This window comes from Salmo salar, chromosome ssa02 (genome assembly GCF_905237065.1).
Source record: "Salmo salar chromosome ssa02, Ssal_v3.1, whole genome shotgun sequence".
Classification (NCBI taxonomy): Eukaryota; Metazoa; Chordata; class Actinopteri; order Salmoniformes; family Salmonidae; genus Salmo; species Salmo salar.
Window position 1 is genome coordinate 61,115,037 of NC_059443.1, and position 17,423 is coordinate 61,132,459.

At 43.7% G+C, this 17,423-nt stretch overlaps 1 protein-coding gene across 2 annotated transcripts in view; it reads left to right on the top strand.

Annotated features, from left to right (window-relative positions):
* The window catches only part of LOC106586723 (ras and Rab interactor 2), a 48,537-nt gene extending 34,615 nt beyond the window's left edge, over nucleotides 1-13,922 (top strand). The window contains exons 9-14 of one of the 2 annotated variants that reach the window (XM_014174293.2): nucleotides 1,014-2,411; nucleotides 8,387-8,469; nucleotides 8,889-9,114; nucleotides 9,912-10,043; nucleotides 10,243-10,406; nucleotides 11,194-13,922. In XM_014174293.2, the coding sequence (XP_014029768.1) occupies nucleotides 1,014-2,411; nucleotides 8,387-8,469; nucleotides 8,889-9,114; nucleotides 9,912-10,043; nucleotides 10,243-10,406; nucleotides 11,194-11,547 (2,357 nt within the window). In that variant the 3' untranslated portion in view covers nucleotides 11,548-13,922. Of the gene's footprint in view, nucleotides 1-1,013; nucleotides 2,412-8,386; nucleotides 8,470-8,888; nucleotides 9,115-9,911; nucleotides 10,044-10,242; nucleotides 10,440-11,193 lie in introns of both variants that reach the window. The other variant, XM_014174302.2, reaches the window with a different exon arrangement.
* The last annotated feature ends 3,501 nt before the right edge of the window (nucleotides 13,923-17,423 follow it).

The following is a 17,423-nucleotide window of genomic DNA, read 5'->3' on the forward strand; positions in this document are numbered from 1 at the left end:
ACTGATTCAGTGGATACAAGTGAAAAAAAACAGAAGAGACGATCGTAACGGAAACCAATGTCCTGCATTGCAGCAGGAAACACGGTCAAAGTGAAGGGAGGTAGAGGATCAGGAAAGAGGAGGGCCTACACACTACTGTAGGCCTATCCAGTGTATAGACTACTCCCACCACCCCTGTGGAATTTGCATGTGTGACTCCCCGTCCGTCTCTCTGTCTCTCTGGGTGTGTGTCTGTCCGGACAGCATTCTTGAATCAGTGCTGGGCGAAGCAGGGCTGAGCTCACCACATTCTCCGCTGCCTCAGAAGAGAGTAGGATCACAGAGGAAAAGAGAGAAAGAAAGAGAGGGATATAAAAAGGTTGACTGCCTAACTACAGTGCTACTTGCACTATATTGTGTATGTGTCAGTGAACTGGAGGATGAAGTAAGTGGGAAAGGGGTGTTGATGGTAGTTCCTGTGGGTGTTTATGCATTTGTTTTGTGTGTTTGGGTCAAGGTTAGGGCTAGGCGGTTTGTAGGTTTCTGTGTATGAGGGTATGCATGTGTCTGTGTATGAGGGTATGTGTATGTGTCTGTGTATGAAGGTATGTATGTGTCTGTGTATAAGGGTATGTATGTGTCTGTGTATGAGGTTATGCATGTGTCTGTTTACGAGAGTATGTATGTGTCTGTGTATGAAGGTATGTATGTGTCTGTGTATGAAGGTATGCATGTGTCTGTGTATGAGGGTATGCATGTGTCTGTGTATGAGGGTATGCATGTGTCTGTGTATGAGGGTATGTATGTGTCTGTGTATGAAGGTATGTATGTGTGTGTCTGTGTATGAGGGTATGCATGTGTCTGTGTATGAGGGTATGAGTCTGTGTATGAAGGTGTCTGTCTGTGTGTTAGAATGAATATCATGACTTTGAGTGTTATTGTGCCAGGTTGTGGTTGGGCAGCTATTGGAGGTTTTTCAATGTATACAGTGTGTGGACTCTGTTAATGATTCCCAATCTCTTCTCTCCTGTTAGGATTCTGGCACTCTGCTCTAGGCAGCCTGCGAAGGACAACCTCTCCCTCTCGCCCTCCACCACAGCGCCCTGACAGAGACGGTGACAACCAGGGTGCAGAGAGGACACAAGAGAAACAGAGTGTGACTCGCCACAGCAGCGTTCCTCCAGCTTTTCCCCCTTCCTCCTCCTCCTCTCGCCTGGAGAGAAGCCAGTCCAACGGGGCTCTTTGCTTCGTCAACCCCCTCTTCCTCCAGACTCACCGGCGACTTGAGGAAGACCCTCAATCCTCTTCCACCTCTCCTTCCCCCTACGTCACACACTCCACCCCCAGCCCGGGAACTACCGGTGGGACGTCTTCGGCCCCTGTCACGGACCCCAACGTGAAAAGAAAGTCACGCCCCCCTCGGCCCCCGCCCCCCCGTTCCCTCTTAGTCCCGCCCCCCCGTTCCCTCTCCCAGCGCCGCCAAGCTCCCCCTCCCCCCACCCCTCTTCCCCAGAAGCCCAAGAGCAGCATGCCCGAAACGCCCGCAGCCATTGTTGTCACCAGGCAACCACTGCAACCCTCATCCAATCAGAACCTTCGCCCCACCCCTCGCCCTCCCATGGGTGCCAGGCACAGCAGCCATTCCAAAAAGACGACGAGCAGCGCTGCCATGCCTGTGCCCCACCATCACCCTCAACACCCTCCTCCCCCACGCCCCAAAAAACCTGACATCGACGCCCACCGGTGCCACATCGCTCTTGATGACGAGACAATCGCCAAGGCTCTGTCCCGTGCCAAACTTCCCCCGTGCCAGGCACCGGCCATAGTGGGAAATGGTGCTGGTAGCCCCCCCAGCCCTCCGGGTAAGACCCCCAGGCGAGAGGGACAAGAGGGGAGGCTGAGCGACATGTCCATCTCCACCTCTTCCTCAGATTCTCTGGACTACTCCCACCCTCCCCTCTCCCTCCCCGCCAGCCCCCCTCTCAGATTACGGCATCACCTTGGCAACAACGAGGACAGCAGCGACGACGAAGACCTCTGTGACGAAGAAGAGGAAGACTATGGCGTCAGCCTGGAGAACGACCTGGACCAGGGCCTCCGTCCTCCCTTCAAAGCCCGCCGGAGAGGGGTCGGAGTCGGGGTCAAAGTTGCGCTAAGCTTTCGAAAAGTTTCTGGAGTCTTCAGCACGTTCATGACCCCAGAAAGGCGAGCCGTGAGGAGGATAGCGGCGCTCTCCAGGGACAAGAGTTCCTACTTTGGATGCCTGGTCCAGGATTATATCAGTTTTGTACAGGAGAATAAGGGGTGTCATACGTCAGGCTTAGACCTCCTGCAGACCCTCAGACAGTTCATGACCCAGATGAAGGCCTACTTGACGCAGAGCTCCGAACTGGACCCGCCCATCGAATCACTCATACCTGAGGATCAGATAGGTGAGTGTGTGTGTGGGGGGGAGGGGCGGGGGGGGGGGGTTGTCTTTATAGCCTACTGTACATATATATCATTGAAACTCAAACTACAAGGAAGCTGGTGTGTGCGTAGATACCTACGTACTTCACATGAACGTCTGTATGAGTGTGTGGGTGTGGGTGTTTCTCATATCATTTGCTCATTTTGGCTCTCTCTCCAACCACTTCAGCTCTAATAGGGAAGTAACACCTAAAAAACTAGTTTCACAGTGACCAAATCTATATTTACAGTGATAAACTGTCAAGACCTAGCCTATACATAATGAAAATTAGCCCAGCTATTTGAAGAACTCCCTATTAGTCCATGTTAAGACAGACTGGTTATAGAAACCAGCGTTGGGTTACGGAGATGCCAGTGAGATGCCAGTGAGATGCCAGTGTACCCTCCCTTCCCTACAGTCAGTTATTCCTGGCCTCTCCAGCTTGGCACAAATTCACACAGTGGTGCCAACTGCCAAGCTACATTTGTGGTTCAATTGGAATGGCAAAAATGACAATTATCTCCCAACCTAAATCCATAAATGTCAGGGATTATTTTAATGTGGGACCAAATATGGTATGAACTTACTAGTGACAGAAAATAGGCCTAGTTAGAGAAGGAGGTTACAATACGCAGTCCTCATTTTGACGACACGGAGATGATGCAAGCAAGTGCTAATGTTTGACAATGAAATTGGTATAGAGGCTGACTTAGCCAATGTTGTCAAAGAGGGTTTTCATTGAGTTTGGGCTGAATAAGTATTTGCATGAATATGTAGCCTTAATTTTACACTCGGCTCTTTTCCCTTGTTCTTTGTAAACAACAACAGCCAAGCATTGTTCAGAGAAGAAGTGGTTGTTGGAGTGGTAGCTGACCTCTCTCTCTCTCTCTCTCTCTCTGTCTCTCTCTCTCCCACTCTCTCTCCCTCTCTCTCTCTCTCTCTCCCTCCCTCTCTCTCTCTCTCTCCCTCTCTCTCTCTCTGTCTCCCTCCCTCTCTCTCTCTCTCTCTCTCTCTCTCTCTCTCTCTCTCTCTCTCTCTCTCTCTCTCTCTCTCTCTCTCTCTCTCTCTCTCTCTCTCTCTCTCTCTCTCTCTCTCTCTCTCTCTCTCTCTCTCTCTGTCTCTCTCTGTCTCTCTCTCTCCCTCTCTCTCCCTCTCTCTCTTTCTCTCTCTCTCTCTCTCTGTCTCTCTCTCCCCCACCCCCCCTCTCTCTCTCCCTCGCTCTCTCTCTCTTTCAGCTTATGGGTCTAGAAACAGAAAACGTAGATCATGGGGCAGAGGACTGTATAATGTAAACCAATGTCTTACAGAGACATTATTACCTTCCTAGAAGTATGCAAGGTAATAAACATAACAATAAAAGACTACCAATGCTCTCGATAGGCCTATGCATACATTTACTAAACCAGGCACAGTAACATTCTACGCCCAAAAGGACAGTAACATAGGCTAGGATGTTCCGTGTTTGCCACCAGATACAATGTTTACAAAGTTAAGTCTCGACAAGTAACAAAAATGGGATTCCTGTATAGACAGACAGACTGACGTAATGGTAAAAGCCGCAGGCTATGGAAGGCTTTCAGGAATAGAGAAGTGAAGCTTGGACTGTGCGCTCCTACACTCACTGTTGACATACTATGTCAGTGTATGCTGTATGTATGCTGTATGTATAAGATGCATGAGGGAGAAATGGGTGTAGGTCCTCGTAATGTCATTTAAAAGCCCAAACTGGATCAATGTACTAGTAACTGAGGTAAGGGAGGGGAGGGGGGGTAAAATTGATAGTTTTACTGGTAATTGAGGTAAAGAGTGAGCATGGGGGTAGAGTAACCAAGTGTGTGTTTATAAAGGGAACCAGAGAAGGACTGTCAACACACACAGACACCCACCGACACACATATACATACAACACACAGGTTGGTTTTACTATCCAAGTGGGGACCAAAAAAAGTATTCCCATTCAAAATCTTATTTCCCCTAACCCTAACCCCGACCCCCTAACCCTAAAACTACACCTAACCCTAACTATAGACAGTTTGCGCTGTTCTGTGAAGAGAGTAGTACACAGCATTGTACCAGATCTTCAGTTTCTTGGCAATTTCTCACAAGAATAGACTAACGACTTTCAGAAGAAAGTTCTTTGTTTCTGGCCATTCTGAGCCTGTAATCGAACCCACAAATGCTGATGCTCCAGATATTCAACTAGTCTAAAGAAAGCCAGTTTTATTGCTTCTGTAATTAGAACAACAGTTTTCAGCTGTGCTAACATAATTGCAAAAGGGTTTTCTAATGATCAATTAGCCTTTTAAAATTATAAACTTGTATTAGCTAACACAACGTGCCATTGGAACACAGGAGTGATGGTTGCTGATAATGGGCATCTGTACGCATATGTAGATAATCCATAAAATATCTGCCGTTTCCAGCTACAATAGTCATTTACAACATTAACAATGTCTACACTGTATTTCTGATCAATTTGATGTTATTTTAATTGACAAAAAATTTGCTTTTCTTTCAAAAACAAGGACATTTCTAAGTGACCACAAACGTTTGAACGGTAGTGTATATCATAAGGCCTTTCCACAAATAGAACAATGAGTCAGATATTTCACCGGAAGTATAAATGTGAAGTATCCAGTTGGCGTTTCCACTCACTACAAAATATGGTGATCAGAGGAAGCCCAGTGGCCGGCAGCGGGAGAAGATAAAGCGAGATGGATTTTGGCCGACATTCTGCTAATTTTGTCATTGTTGAAACATTTCATCTCCATACAGTTTTCTGTTTCCAAAACTAGAATCTGTAACAAACAGAGTGGACTGCGTTTTGTAGACTTTACCCATTTGCTAAAGTTGTAAAATATGTTGTTGTTTAGAAGTGCAAGGGTGAATTGAGTTATTGCACACACGCACTTCACAGAGCAGGCGTTCCCTAATGGAAATATGCAAATAAATGCTAGAACGCGCCAATAGGATCTCACTAGCTCATGCTTGGCTCTGCCCACCTCCTTGCTTGTTCTGTACACTATGATTCATTTGCTCCTATTGGAAACGACAGAACTAACCCAAGTCTATCTTGGGTTAGTTCTAGAAGTCTTTAGCCTTTCTTTGAGGGTCTAGTTATACCCTAACACAGTGGTGTTAAGAATCTCCTGGTTTACAGGCCACATCAGGCCTGCAAGTCACATTATGCTGGCTTGCAAAGTGATGTGTAATTCCTACTGGAATCCAGCCAGAGTTAGGATATCCAACAAGTGGAATGATTAATCACCCACAACCTGCATTCAGAATGACTGCCAGGGTAGGGAAGATTGAATACTGAGACTACCAAAATCATCTAAACTGGAACAACCATCTCAGTAACGGGTACAATAAATCCAACAGATTGGGTGTTTAGAAAACTGTATGTTATTTATCTTTGTGTAGCATAAAATGTATCAACCAATCAATGTACATGCAAAAGCACAGATATTACAGTAAAACAAACAATTCTGAAAATCTCCCTGCGATAGAGCATGCTGGGAAATAGTATATTATTATTTATTGTATTTTAATTTATTTTGACCTTTATTTTGACAGAGTCAATGCTGAGACCAAGGTCTCTTTTCCAGATGAGCCCTGTATAGCACCCCAATACACATCAAAATACAATAAACACCATAAACCACATATTCATATATACAATAAAATCTGCGTTATTATACACAACAATACACCAAAAGCAAATCATAAAAAACTACACACATTCTTCAGTATAAAGGTCCCCTAACAACCGTCTGAAATGCCCTAGAGGCACCAATTCCTCCCATTTTAAAATGCATTGTAGTTCATTCCACACACAAGGAAACCAAAGGCTAATCTACCTAACTGTCTAGACACCAAAGGATTCCCCAGAGTTAACCAACCCTGTGAACGGGATGATGACTTGTCATTTTACATCGTAACGGTGATGAAAGACGGCTGCTTCTATGTAGAACGCTTCTTGTCTTCCAAAGAATCATCAAAGAATCCTTTCTTCCAAAAACAGTAAAGGATGTTAAATGTTCTAGGTAGAACCATTTGCCTTACAAAGGACCCTGGTCTTCCAAAAAGGGTTATTCTGATCCAACTGATTCTTGGTAGAACCCTATCTCTCCACAAAGAACCCTTTTGGAACTCTTTTTTTGTATGGGGTGTAGCCCATTGTAAAGGCTTACAGACAAGGTATAGCAACATAACAAACATTGCCCAACATACAAAGGAGTCAAGGCCAATCCTGGGAGGAGACAGGAAACCAGCAGTAAGGAAGTGTAGAGGGACGTGTGTGTGTTTACTTCATGTGAATGAACTATTAACCAGTGTGTGTTTATCCAGCTCTCGAGTCCATGTTAATAATCTACCTTCCTCTTCATGTATTCAGAATCATATTTATTTTATTAGTCGTAGCCGACAGTAAAACGCTACACAGTTTTTACCTTGGTTGACATTGCTTTGCTAAACTGGCTCATTTACATATAACAATACAGTGCTGTGTAGTCTGTAGGGAGTGGGGAGTTTTCTAACCTTACACTTCCCCAAACCTCCCTCTTTTTTTCTTTTTCTCTCTCTTTCTTTCTTTCTTTCTTTCTTTCTTTCTTTCTTTTTCTCTTTCTTTTTCTCTTTCTTTTTCTCTTTCTTTCTCTATGTACACCCTCTCGGTCTCTGTGTCTGTCTCTCTCTCTCTGTACACCCCCCTCTCTCGCTGTACTCTCTCTCTCTTAAGCTCTCTATACTCTCTCTCTCGTAAGCTCTCTGTACCTCTCTCTCTTAAGCTCTCTGTACCTCTCTCTCGCTTAAGCTCTCTGTACCTCTCTCTCTCTTAAGCTTAAGCTCTCTCTTAAGCTCTCTGTACTCCTCTCTCTCTCTTAAGCTCTCTGTAACTCTCTCTCTCAAGCTCTCTGTACCTCTCTTAAGCTCTCTCTTAAGCTCTCTCTCTCTCTCTCTCTCTCTCTCTCTCTCTCTCTCTCAGCTCTGTTTTCCTGGAAAACCCAGCATTGCTCATGTCAAACACCATGAAGCAGTCCCCCTCTCTAGACTTCTGCTTCTCCCAGGTTTTCCACACAATAGGCCACTAGATTCATTTGGATGAAGGCTTTGCATGATAAAGTGGCGTTAACAAAGGCAAATGTGTACAAATGTTAATGAGGTTATAACATAAGAATAACCAGTTGAAATAATAGAGGCGATAAAAACTACTGTTCAGGACCCAGCTGCCGGCTACGGTTCATTAGGCTCGGTCACCGCTAGTTAATCAGCAGCAACGAATGAGAAACAGTTATTTGCTTGAAAACAGGTTGCACCGCTTCGCTGACACTGATTTTATACAGTTTGAGGTCAGATGCAAAATAATAGAATAGCCTACGTGATGGATGTATTGTTTTATCGAACTGTGTAGTTTGTGTTCAAGGATGTACTACCCATTATTCTCCTGAGGATCTTGAGGCATTTGATGTCCGTTAGTGTGCAGGTTCAGCTATGGTTATGGCTGGGTTATGTTTTTAGGGCGAGGCAGTGGAAGTAACTCTTCACAGCGTACTCACCATTGTACAATAAAATGGCATTGCATGGTCAAACTCCATCTGGGTCAGTTGAGGTTTTTAATGGTTATGGATGGTATTTATTTTACTGCATGATGTTTTACAGCATTTACGTTTACCGTTTCATTGCGGAAAAGCGTTTGCAGTTGCATGAGATTTATCCCTTCAAAAAGTTTTAAATGTAAAGCTCTTATGTAACGGAGACTTTTACCACATCCTCCTAATTGTGTGAAACATTGATTGAACTCCAAAAAGACAAAGAAAGCCCTGCACACAGCAGTGTGTCTTGATCCAGTTTAGATTGATTGAACTCGATTGACTACAAAATATGGGCTAATGGGTGCACTTACAAGCCAGTGTGGGGAAGCAGTCACTAACTCCCAATGTGTCTGTGTTTTATCACTAGACACTGTCCTGGAGAAGGCCATGCACAAATGTGTGTTGAAGCCGCTGAAGGGCGTAGTGGAGGTGGCCCTGCACGACTTCCAGGTGAGCTTTGTCTTCCATTGCAGCACCTGTTAGAATCATGGTTGATTCTGAAAGTTAGTAGAACGTTAGCCAAGGAGCTCATGTCTTTTAACAGGATATATTTTATATGCAGTGTTTACACTAAGGAGAATCCTGAAGTTGATGCCATCATAACCACAGGTCTGAGAGGTTTTCTCCCCTTCTAGTAATTACATGTCTATGATAGAAATAGAATAAATAGAAGGAGCAACGATCATAGAAATATAATTGATAGATGGCGATCATGACCATGAAGATGATTCATAACCTTGTTTGTCTAGTAATTCTATACCTATAACCTTGACCTTCCTCTCTGTCCTCTCCCATTTAAGCACTGGGGTTTTGTCACTTCTAATAACTACATTTCTACGCTCATAACCTTCTCCTTCCTCTCCTCCTAGGTGAGCAGTGGAGGCTGGCAGCAGCTGAGGGAGAATTTGGCCCTGGCTAAGACCCGGAGGCCCCAGGACCTGGGTGTGGACGGGGCCGTGCCCCCTGACCCCATGGCCATCGAGAAGATCCGCCACAAGTTCCACAACATGAGGAAGATGTACTCCCCGGATAAGAAGGTGTCGCTGCTGCTCCGAGTGTGTAAACTCATCTACACCATCATGCAGGATAACTCAGGTAGGTGGGATTGGGGGGAGGATGTGTTTTGGGAGGGAGGGTGCATGTACAGAGAGTGTGGATGAGTTCCACATATTTGTCTATAGTGTATCTGGTTGTGTATTACACACAATTGGGATCAATTCCATTTAAATTCAGTAAATTCAGGAAGGAAACTAAAAAGCACTTTTTCTTAATTCTTCTGTTTGATAAAAAAATATATATATATATATTGAAATTCTATTGACCCCCAACCTTGTTTTATCTGCATGCTTCTGAGTATGTGTGTTTGTGTGTTCATGTGTGTGTTTTCATCTGATCACACCTTTCCTATACCTCACCTTGCCTTTCCCCTTTGTGTGGGTATGTGTAACTCTCTCTCAGGCAGGATGTACAGGGAGGATGACTTCCTGCCCATGCTGGCCTACGTCCTGGCCTATTGTGACATGCCTCTCTCGCTCTCTCTCGCTCTTTTTCTCTCTCTCTCTCCTCTTCTCTTTTCTCTCTCTCTCTCTTTCTTTTCTTTTCTTTCTCTCCCCTCTCTCTCTTCTCTTTTCTTTCTCTCTCCTCTCTCTCCTCTCTCTTCTCTCGCTCTCTCTCCTCTCTCTCTCTCTCTCTCTATCACTCTCTTCTCTCTCTCCCCTGTCGCTCTCTCTTCCCTCTCTCCTCTCTCGCTCCTCTCTCTCCCCTCTCCCTTTCAATTCTCTTCAATTCAATTTGCTTTATTGGCATGACGTAACAATGTACATATTGCCAAAGTTTACTTTTGAGATTTACAATATTAAAATAATAATAATAATAATCTCTCTCTTTCTCAGGGAGGATGTACGGAGCAGATGACTTCCTACCGATGCTGACCTATGTCCTGGCCCAGTGTGACATGCCTCAGCTGGACACTGAGATCCTCTACATGATGGAGCTGCTGGACCCCTCACTGCTGCATGGAGAGGGTAGGTCTACCATCACATAATGACACTGGATTCAATACCACAGTATACAGTTTGCGATATACTCACGTATACATCAGAATGTATTCTTCACCAACATACAAACCGTATACGTCATTTTCTACCTCGTATAGCCTCGTTGACACATTAACACGTCCTTCCCTGCCTGCTCTCCCCTTCTCCCCAACCCTCCCTCTCCCAGGTGGCTACTACCTGACCAGTGCGTACGGGGCCATGGCTCTCATCAAGAACTTCCAGGAGGAACAGGCAGCCAGGGTCCTCAGCTCCGAGGCCAGAGACACCCTGCACCAGTGGCACCGCCGACGCACCGCCCAGCGCACGGCACCCTCCGTGGACGACTTCCAGGTATCGCCCTGAACCCCATCTGACCCCCAGGCAGTGAGTTTGAAAGAACGCCCCCCTAAAACGCCTCCCCCGAGACGGGGGAGACTGAATCTGCATGGCTCCAGTGTGAAGTTTCCCTTAAGTACAGATCTAGGATCAGCTTTCTTTCCCCCAATCCTAACCTTAACCATTAGTGCGGGGAAATGCAAAACTGACCCAAGATTAGCGTCAAGGGGCAACTCCACTCAACACCAATCTGCATGAGAAGCGCCGGTGGTGACAAGCCGAGACTATCCCTCTGTATCTGGATCTGTTTTCAAAAATGATCTGGAACTATGAAGACACTTTTGGAAGAAAAAAATGTGTTTGATTTCCGGGTTAGGGATGGTCAAGAAGGGAGTGATATTGAGAAGGAAGTTGATAGGTAGATGAGATAGGACTAATCTAATGCATGTCATTGTGTACTAATGACGCGTTGTCTTGGTTTTCTCTGTTCGCTCTGAAATGGCTGTGTCTTCCTGTAAACGCCATACAAATAATAGAGGCTATATAGCCGTATCAGAGATACTTCATCTTTCTCCCTGTGTGTCTTCAAAAAACATCCCTGTGTATTTGTGTCTCAGTTCTGATCCTGCATGTGCACCTGCATATAACTGATATCCGTGTAATGTTCTCTGTCTCTCTTTGTGTCATTTTCTCCGATGTGTTTTTGCATGTGTATATTTTATATCTGTTTTGCATGTTTGCATAAATGTATTTTTGTATGAATGATACCTGTATCACATTCCTTGTATCCCTTCTCCTTCAGAACTACCTGCGAGTCGCCTTACAAGAAGTCAACAGCGGCTGCACAGCCAAAACCCTCTTAGTCCACCCATACTCCACCACCGAAGAAGTATGCTCGCTCTGCACCTACAAGTTCAAAGTTCATGACCCCGAGAACCACGCCCTCTTTCTCATCACTGAGGCAACCAGTCAGCAGCTTGCCCCGGACACACACCCCCAGCGAATCAAAGCGGAGATACACAGCCACCCAAACTCGCAACCATTCCATTTTGTCTACCGCAGAGTGCCCAACCTTAACCTGTGTATACCAGCTATCCCAGCTAACCAGCACAATGGCAACTGCCTACTGCCTAGCCAATTGGATGAATTAAACTGAATTAAAATGAAATAAAATGTTATTGATCCCTAGAGGGGACATTGGATTTTTCACTAGTGTACAAACACATACAGGGACAATTCAGACTCATACATCAGAACACATAGACCTGAGAGAGCACTGCTGGATGGTGGAACAAGTACAATACCTGACTGCTGAGACTGAGGCAGTCCTAATATGGACACCACACGGGTATGATGGAATGATACTGAATGGTGATACTGAAGATGTCCTAATATGGACACCGCATACACGTAGCCATAGAATGGTAGTGAATGGCAGAAATTGAAAGAATGCACTGAATGTTTAAATTATAGGGTCAGAGAATGTTGCTGTGTGTTGTGAAGGGATCCTAGACTACTCAATGGAAAAAGTAGTTCCTATTCTTCTAAAAGGAGACAGAAAGAGGAAGCAGGTAGGGAGAGAAGTGTCTGGTGTCTGCATGCATTTCACTCTCTTTTTAGGGATACGGCACGTGAGCGTCAGGAATTGGTTGGTCAAGTCCAGTGTCGAGTCAGCTAGTGACCACTCTGCAGAGCTGCCTCCAGGGCAAGGTTCATGACAATAAATGCCAACCTGCATTTCGCAAGCTTGAAATTTAAAGGCAATTTCTGATTGAGCCGACAAATGCAGTTTACCATGAATGCAGTCTCCATAAACATGGGAACATTTCCATTAAATGTAAATTGCGCTCTAACTTTGAACTTCAGCGGTATGGATCGAATCGAGCCACCCCACTGGGCACAAACTGGTTGAATCAATGTTGTTTCCACGTCATTTTAAAACCCAAAATACGTTGAAACAACGTGGATAGACAACGAATTTACATCTGTGCCCAGTTGTCCTGGTGTGATGTGTGAAGAAGCTAAACGGATGCTTTGCGACGGTTGGCTGGACTTTCATGTGGATTTGGCGACCCCTATAAGATAATTGAAGAATGGCTTGCAGCAGTATGGACATCATATCAACTTGCATACTCTTGAGTCTACAACCTAACTGCCATTTGCAACGCCATTATATTCAAACAAAAGAGAAACCCTCACACTGCTCTTGCTGGTATTACTTATTTTAAAATATTATGCTTTAATAAGAGCAAGAGCAATGGGCAGGTTTCTCTTTTCTTTGAGGTTATCATATTCCCTCGCACCTGCAGCCAGATAACTCAGATGTGCAAGTGCTTTTTTGAAATAAGAAATGCAATTATATCAAATTATATAAGTGAATATATTTTTCTGTAGCATTTTGTATTATTATTTTGCTGCAGTTGCTGGTCAACTGTAGACAACGTAAAAGTGTAGATTGTGTTTTTATAGGAAAATTCTATTTTATTTGGATTGAAAACATAACCAGTGTGTTCCTGAGATAATTTCCCCCACATGCCGTTCGATTATATGCCAGTAAATTAAACCAATAAATATTTTGGAGACAGAATCTGAATTGACTCAACTAAACATTTGTCTATATCAACTGCCTCAAAAAATGACTGTATTCAAAGTTGTACTAGAAAGTTGAAATTGTATTGGTTGATGAGAATATACTATTTTTGTGTCTGTTATCTATAGGGGTCACTGACTGATTCCTTATCAGCTATTGAGAAGAGATTACAATCGAAACTAATTTCCCCTTGAGGATTAATAAAGTACAATCTCATCTCAGTCAGTATTAGTGTGTATTACTGAGAGAGTTTGGTGATCTCTAAAAAGAGAACGGTCAACAGTTTTTTATTGAGATAAGTATTGTACAGTCAGTTGATATAATGGTAATCATTCGGTTACAACATAACCATTTTAATACTGCACATACTGAAATTCTCCTCACACACTCTGTGATTGCTAACACCTGTATGATTTTTCCATCATTGTTTTGCTGTATTCAAATCTGACAAGTAGAAACGGATAAGTAGTATGTTCGATTCATATTATGACACTTAATGCAATGCTTAAAACACTACTGCTAAACCAACCAAACTGTATTTTTGATCTTGTATATGTGCTGGGAGATCTTGTTATTTATTTTTCCAGTTGTAATGCAAAGAAAGTTGATGAAATGATGGGGGGGGGGGTTAAAATATGCGAGATGGTGTTGGGTGTCCTGTCCCATAAGCCCTGTAGCCTTTCTTTGACTATTGCACCCATTAAAACTCAATTGCCCTATTATGGTGTTCATTTGTTGACCTTAGTGACCATTTGTTGACCTTAGTGACCATTTGTTGACCTTAGTGACCATTTGTTGACCTTAGTGACCATTTGTTGCCATGTTGGACTAAAGTAGGAATGAATATACTTTAATAAGAAATAAGATGCATTTTCTTGAATGTTACTCTACAAACAGTTACTGTCGTTTTTCTTTGAATAAAAACACCACAATGTAATCCATTTTAACAGTTTATTTGTTGGTTAGATTTAGCGAATCACAAATGTGAAACATGAAATGCAGAAATTTGCATTTGTGTAAATATATCCATGGTTTAAACAAGAGTCGTTAAAGCTCGATCGGACACAGTGTTATCCTCCTCGGTGCGTTCAGTGGGATATGCACCTTTACGCATTAATCAATCTCTTCTCATCTCCTCTCCTTTCTTTTGCATGTTTTCGATCTGGTGTTATTTGCCATAAGCATGAGGTGGCCAACACTTCAACTGTCTATTTGACTTTAGACTAGAGCCTTTTCAGACTCCAATGCGTGATTACAGTTTCTTCTGAATGCTTAAACACTAACTGTGATTCTTGAAGCACTATTTCTGAAACCATTAACACTTGGAGCCAATGCATTTACCAAGTGTGCCAAACTGAATGCACGTTCTCTGCTTTACACTGAGTTTGTAATTTTATAACACATTTTTTGCAAAACTGTAAACACAACTCACTGCTTTACACTCAGTCTGCAATTTAATAACACACTTCTAGCAAAACTGTAAACATTGGTATCTACATTGCTACACTATTTCACCAATTGCCTTTCCACATTGACACATGTGAAAACACTTTTAGATAATGAGTTCACTTACAAACCAGAGCTTGAGCACTATAAATAGGCCACAGGTAAACATTTGGTTTGGGCAACAATGGAGGCCAGTATTGGACAGAGAGTAAGAGGGGTGAGAACTAGAGGAGGAGGAGGAGGAGGAGAAGGAAGAGGTGAAGTAGGACGGGGGAGAAGGAGAGGACGGGGAAGGGGAAGAGGAGTCAGGAACGCAATAACTGATGAAATCATGTTGTCAGCCATGGGATGAGCATGAGGGAGGCTGGGCAATGGGTTCAACCAAATCTGAGCCGCTATACTGTTGCAGGTATCATCCGGATATTTCGAAATGAGAACCGGTAAGTAACTAAGTGCTGTAGTATTACTAGTACAGTAACATGTACTCTACTTTCATAATGAGAAGGATCTATCACTAAAACCATGCAAATGTTTTTACAGAACTGCAAGAAAACCAGTATCTGTTGAAAGAGGTCGACTGTTCACCCCAGAGCAGGAGACCCACACTGTAAATATGATCATTGCAAATAACTGCATCAGACTCAGAGAACTGCAGGACCACATAATGGCAGATAACACCATATTCCACAACGGATCTGGAAGTGGATGGTGCTACATCATATTGACTGATCCCTGTCTTTTCGTACTGTGCTACATTGTTTTGTCTTGTCTCTTTCAGAGAGTCATGGAGCAAGAAGCAGATGCAGTGCATCATGAGCTGATATATGTGGATGCAGCCCAACCTCACATTCCAGCCTGATATCCTTTGTGGTAAGGTATCTCGTGAATGTATATAATGTATTCAAGTGAGCAGACACCTAAGGCAATTGAATTGTCCTTGGTGCCCGCTCTCTTACCTTATAATTCTGTATTTCTTTGTGACTAACTGGTTTGTATACAGGTAGACCAGAAAAGACACATCCCTGATTGGCAGATGAGTGACAACCCTGATTAAAAGCACCTGCTACTCATCAGTTGTTCCCTAAAAAAAAGCGGTTTTGAATTCAAATAAAATTGTACCTATACACTGAAGAAGGCAGTAAAGCCAAAAGTCTGTGTACGCTATTCCTAATGCAGTGAAAATAATTTAAAAAAAAAATAGAATAATGAAGTTTTTGTTTGTCTGAATTCACGGCTTTTACGCACCAGCCAAGTTTCTGGGACAGCGCGATGGTTCCCTTATGATTCATGTTATTCCAACCTCATAGGTTGTAAATATATAGAAAACACAGGAAAATGACATGTTGACTGCACTGGCTCTTTAAATTGTTAGTGGCCTGGCCTCTTGCTTTCTGTGTGGTACTTTACTTTTAGCTAAATTCACAAATACAATTGATTAAATGTATTAAATTGTGCGGGGTTAATAGATAATGTCTAGGATTGGAAAAGCATGAGTTAAAAAAAAACCCGTAGAGAACCACATCAATGATAAGAATGATAAGATTAAGGTTTTCCCCTACTAGTAATGTTTGGTATGTGGCATTGACTTTGTATCACAAAACATTTTGTGACTATTTTACATTAACTCTCAATAGCCCTATGATGTTATTTTGTCTTCCCATTAATGAAGTACAGTATCATTATAAGGCCTACAAGGGGGGGTGTTAAATGAATGGGAATCAGATTAGAGAGCCATCTGGAGACGTTTTCACCACCCATACTTCTCACTCCCCACCCCATTCACCTGCCCTCGTCTTCCTCTCTCCCCTCACCATCCATCGACACACAGATCGGTCTGGTAGGACACGCACGTCTTCAGACTGGAACACATTTAACACCGTAGAGCTAGAGGAACTCACACAGAGGGGGTAAAACTAAAGTAGTCATTTTACCAAACTTTTCCAATTGTGAATATAATTTACCTACCCCAGATAGTAGGCCTGTGTTGGGGTTCACCTACCCATTACTACCACCCATTACTACTACATGCATAATTCCACAGGCCTCCAAAACATATTTGAGTTTTTATTGGAATAAAAACACGATTTGACCAATTTCACTTGCATAGTAGATTTAGCTAAAAGTATCACAGATAAATAATCTCCCTCAGGACAAGCACGGTCAATTTTTTTATTTTTTATTTAACTAGGCAAGACAGTTAAGAACAAATTCTTACTTACAATGACGGCCTACCCCAGCCAAATCCGGACAACGCTGGGCCAATTGTGCGCCGCTCTATGGGACTCCCAATCACCGGCGGATGTGATACAGCCTGGATTATAACCAGGGACTGTAGTGACGCCTCTTGCACTGAGATGCAGTGCCATAGACCGCTGTGCCACTCGGGAGTTATGCATTCACAGAAGCCCAACTGATATGAAGAGTGTAAAACACATGTGAACCATTATATACATATGGTAATATTCGTTGAAAATATCCATGACATAAAACAAGAGTCATTTGTCATTAGATTGGAGTTGAACACGATATTGTGCCCTCACCTTCAGTGGGATGTGCCTTTTATGCATTAATCAGTCTCTTCATCCTCTCCAATATTGCTCTGATCCACAGTCAGCGCACAGCTTCGGACCTTTGTGGGTGCAAGATCCACAAACAAATCGGTGGCACTGTGCACAGCTTTCATGGGCCTGGTTCCGTGCACACTGCGTCTTCACCTGGCACTGTGTTCTCTTCCCAGCTGGGAGCTGGATGGGTGCCCGGCAAGGAGGCGGTGCGGCCTTGGCTGCTTCCTTGGCGGCTGCAGCTGCCTTCGTCTTGGCTCTCATGTGGTTCTCACGAAGCTCCCATGCCAGATCCATGATGAAATCTCCGCGGCATTGTCTTGCCGGTACACAGGGTGAACAAAACGTGCACGTTGATAGCAGCCAGGTCGAGCAGGTTGTAGAATACCGCAACAGGCCAGCGGCGAGTGTCCCCTTTCACCGTGAACTGTCTGG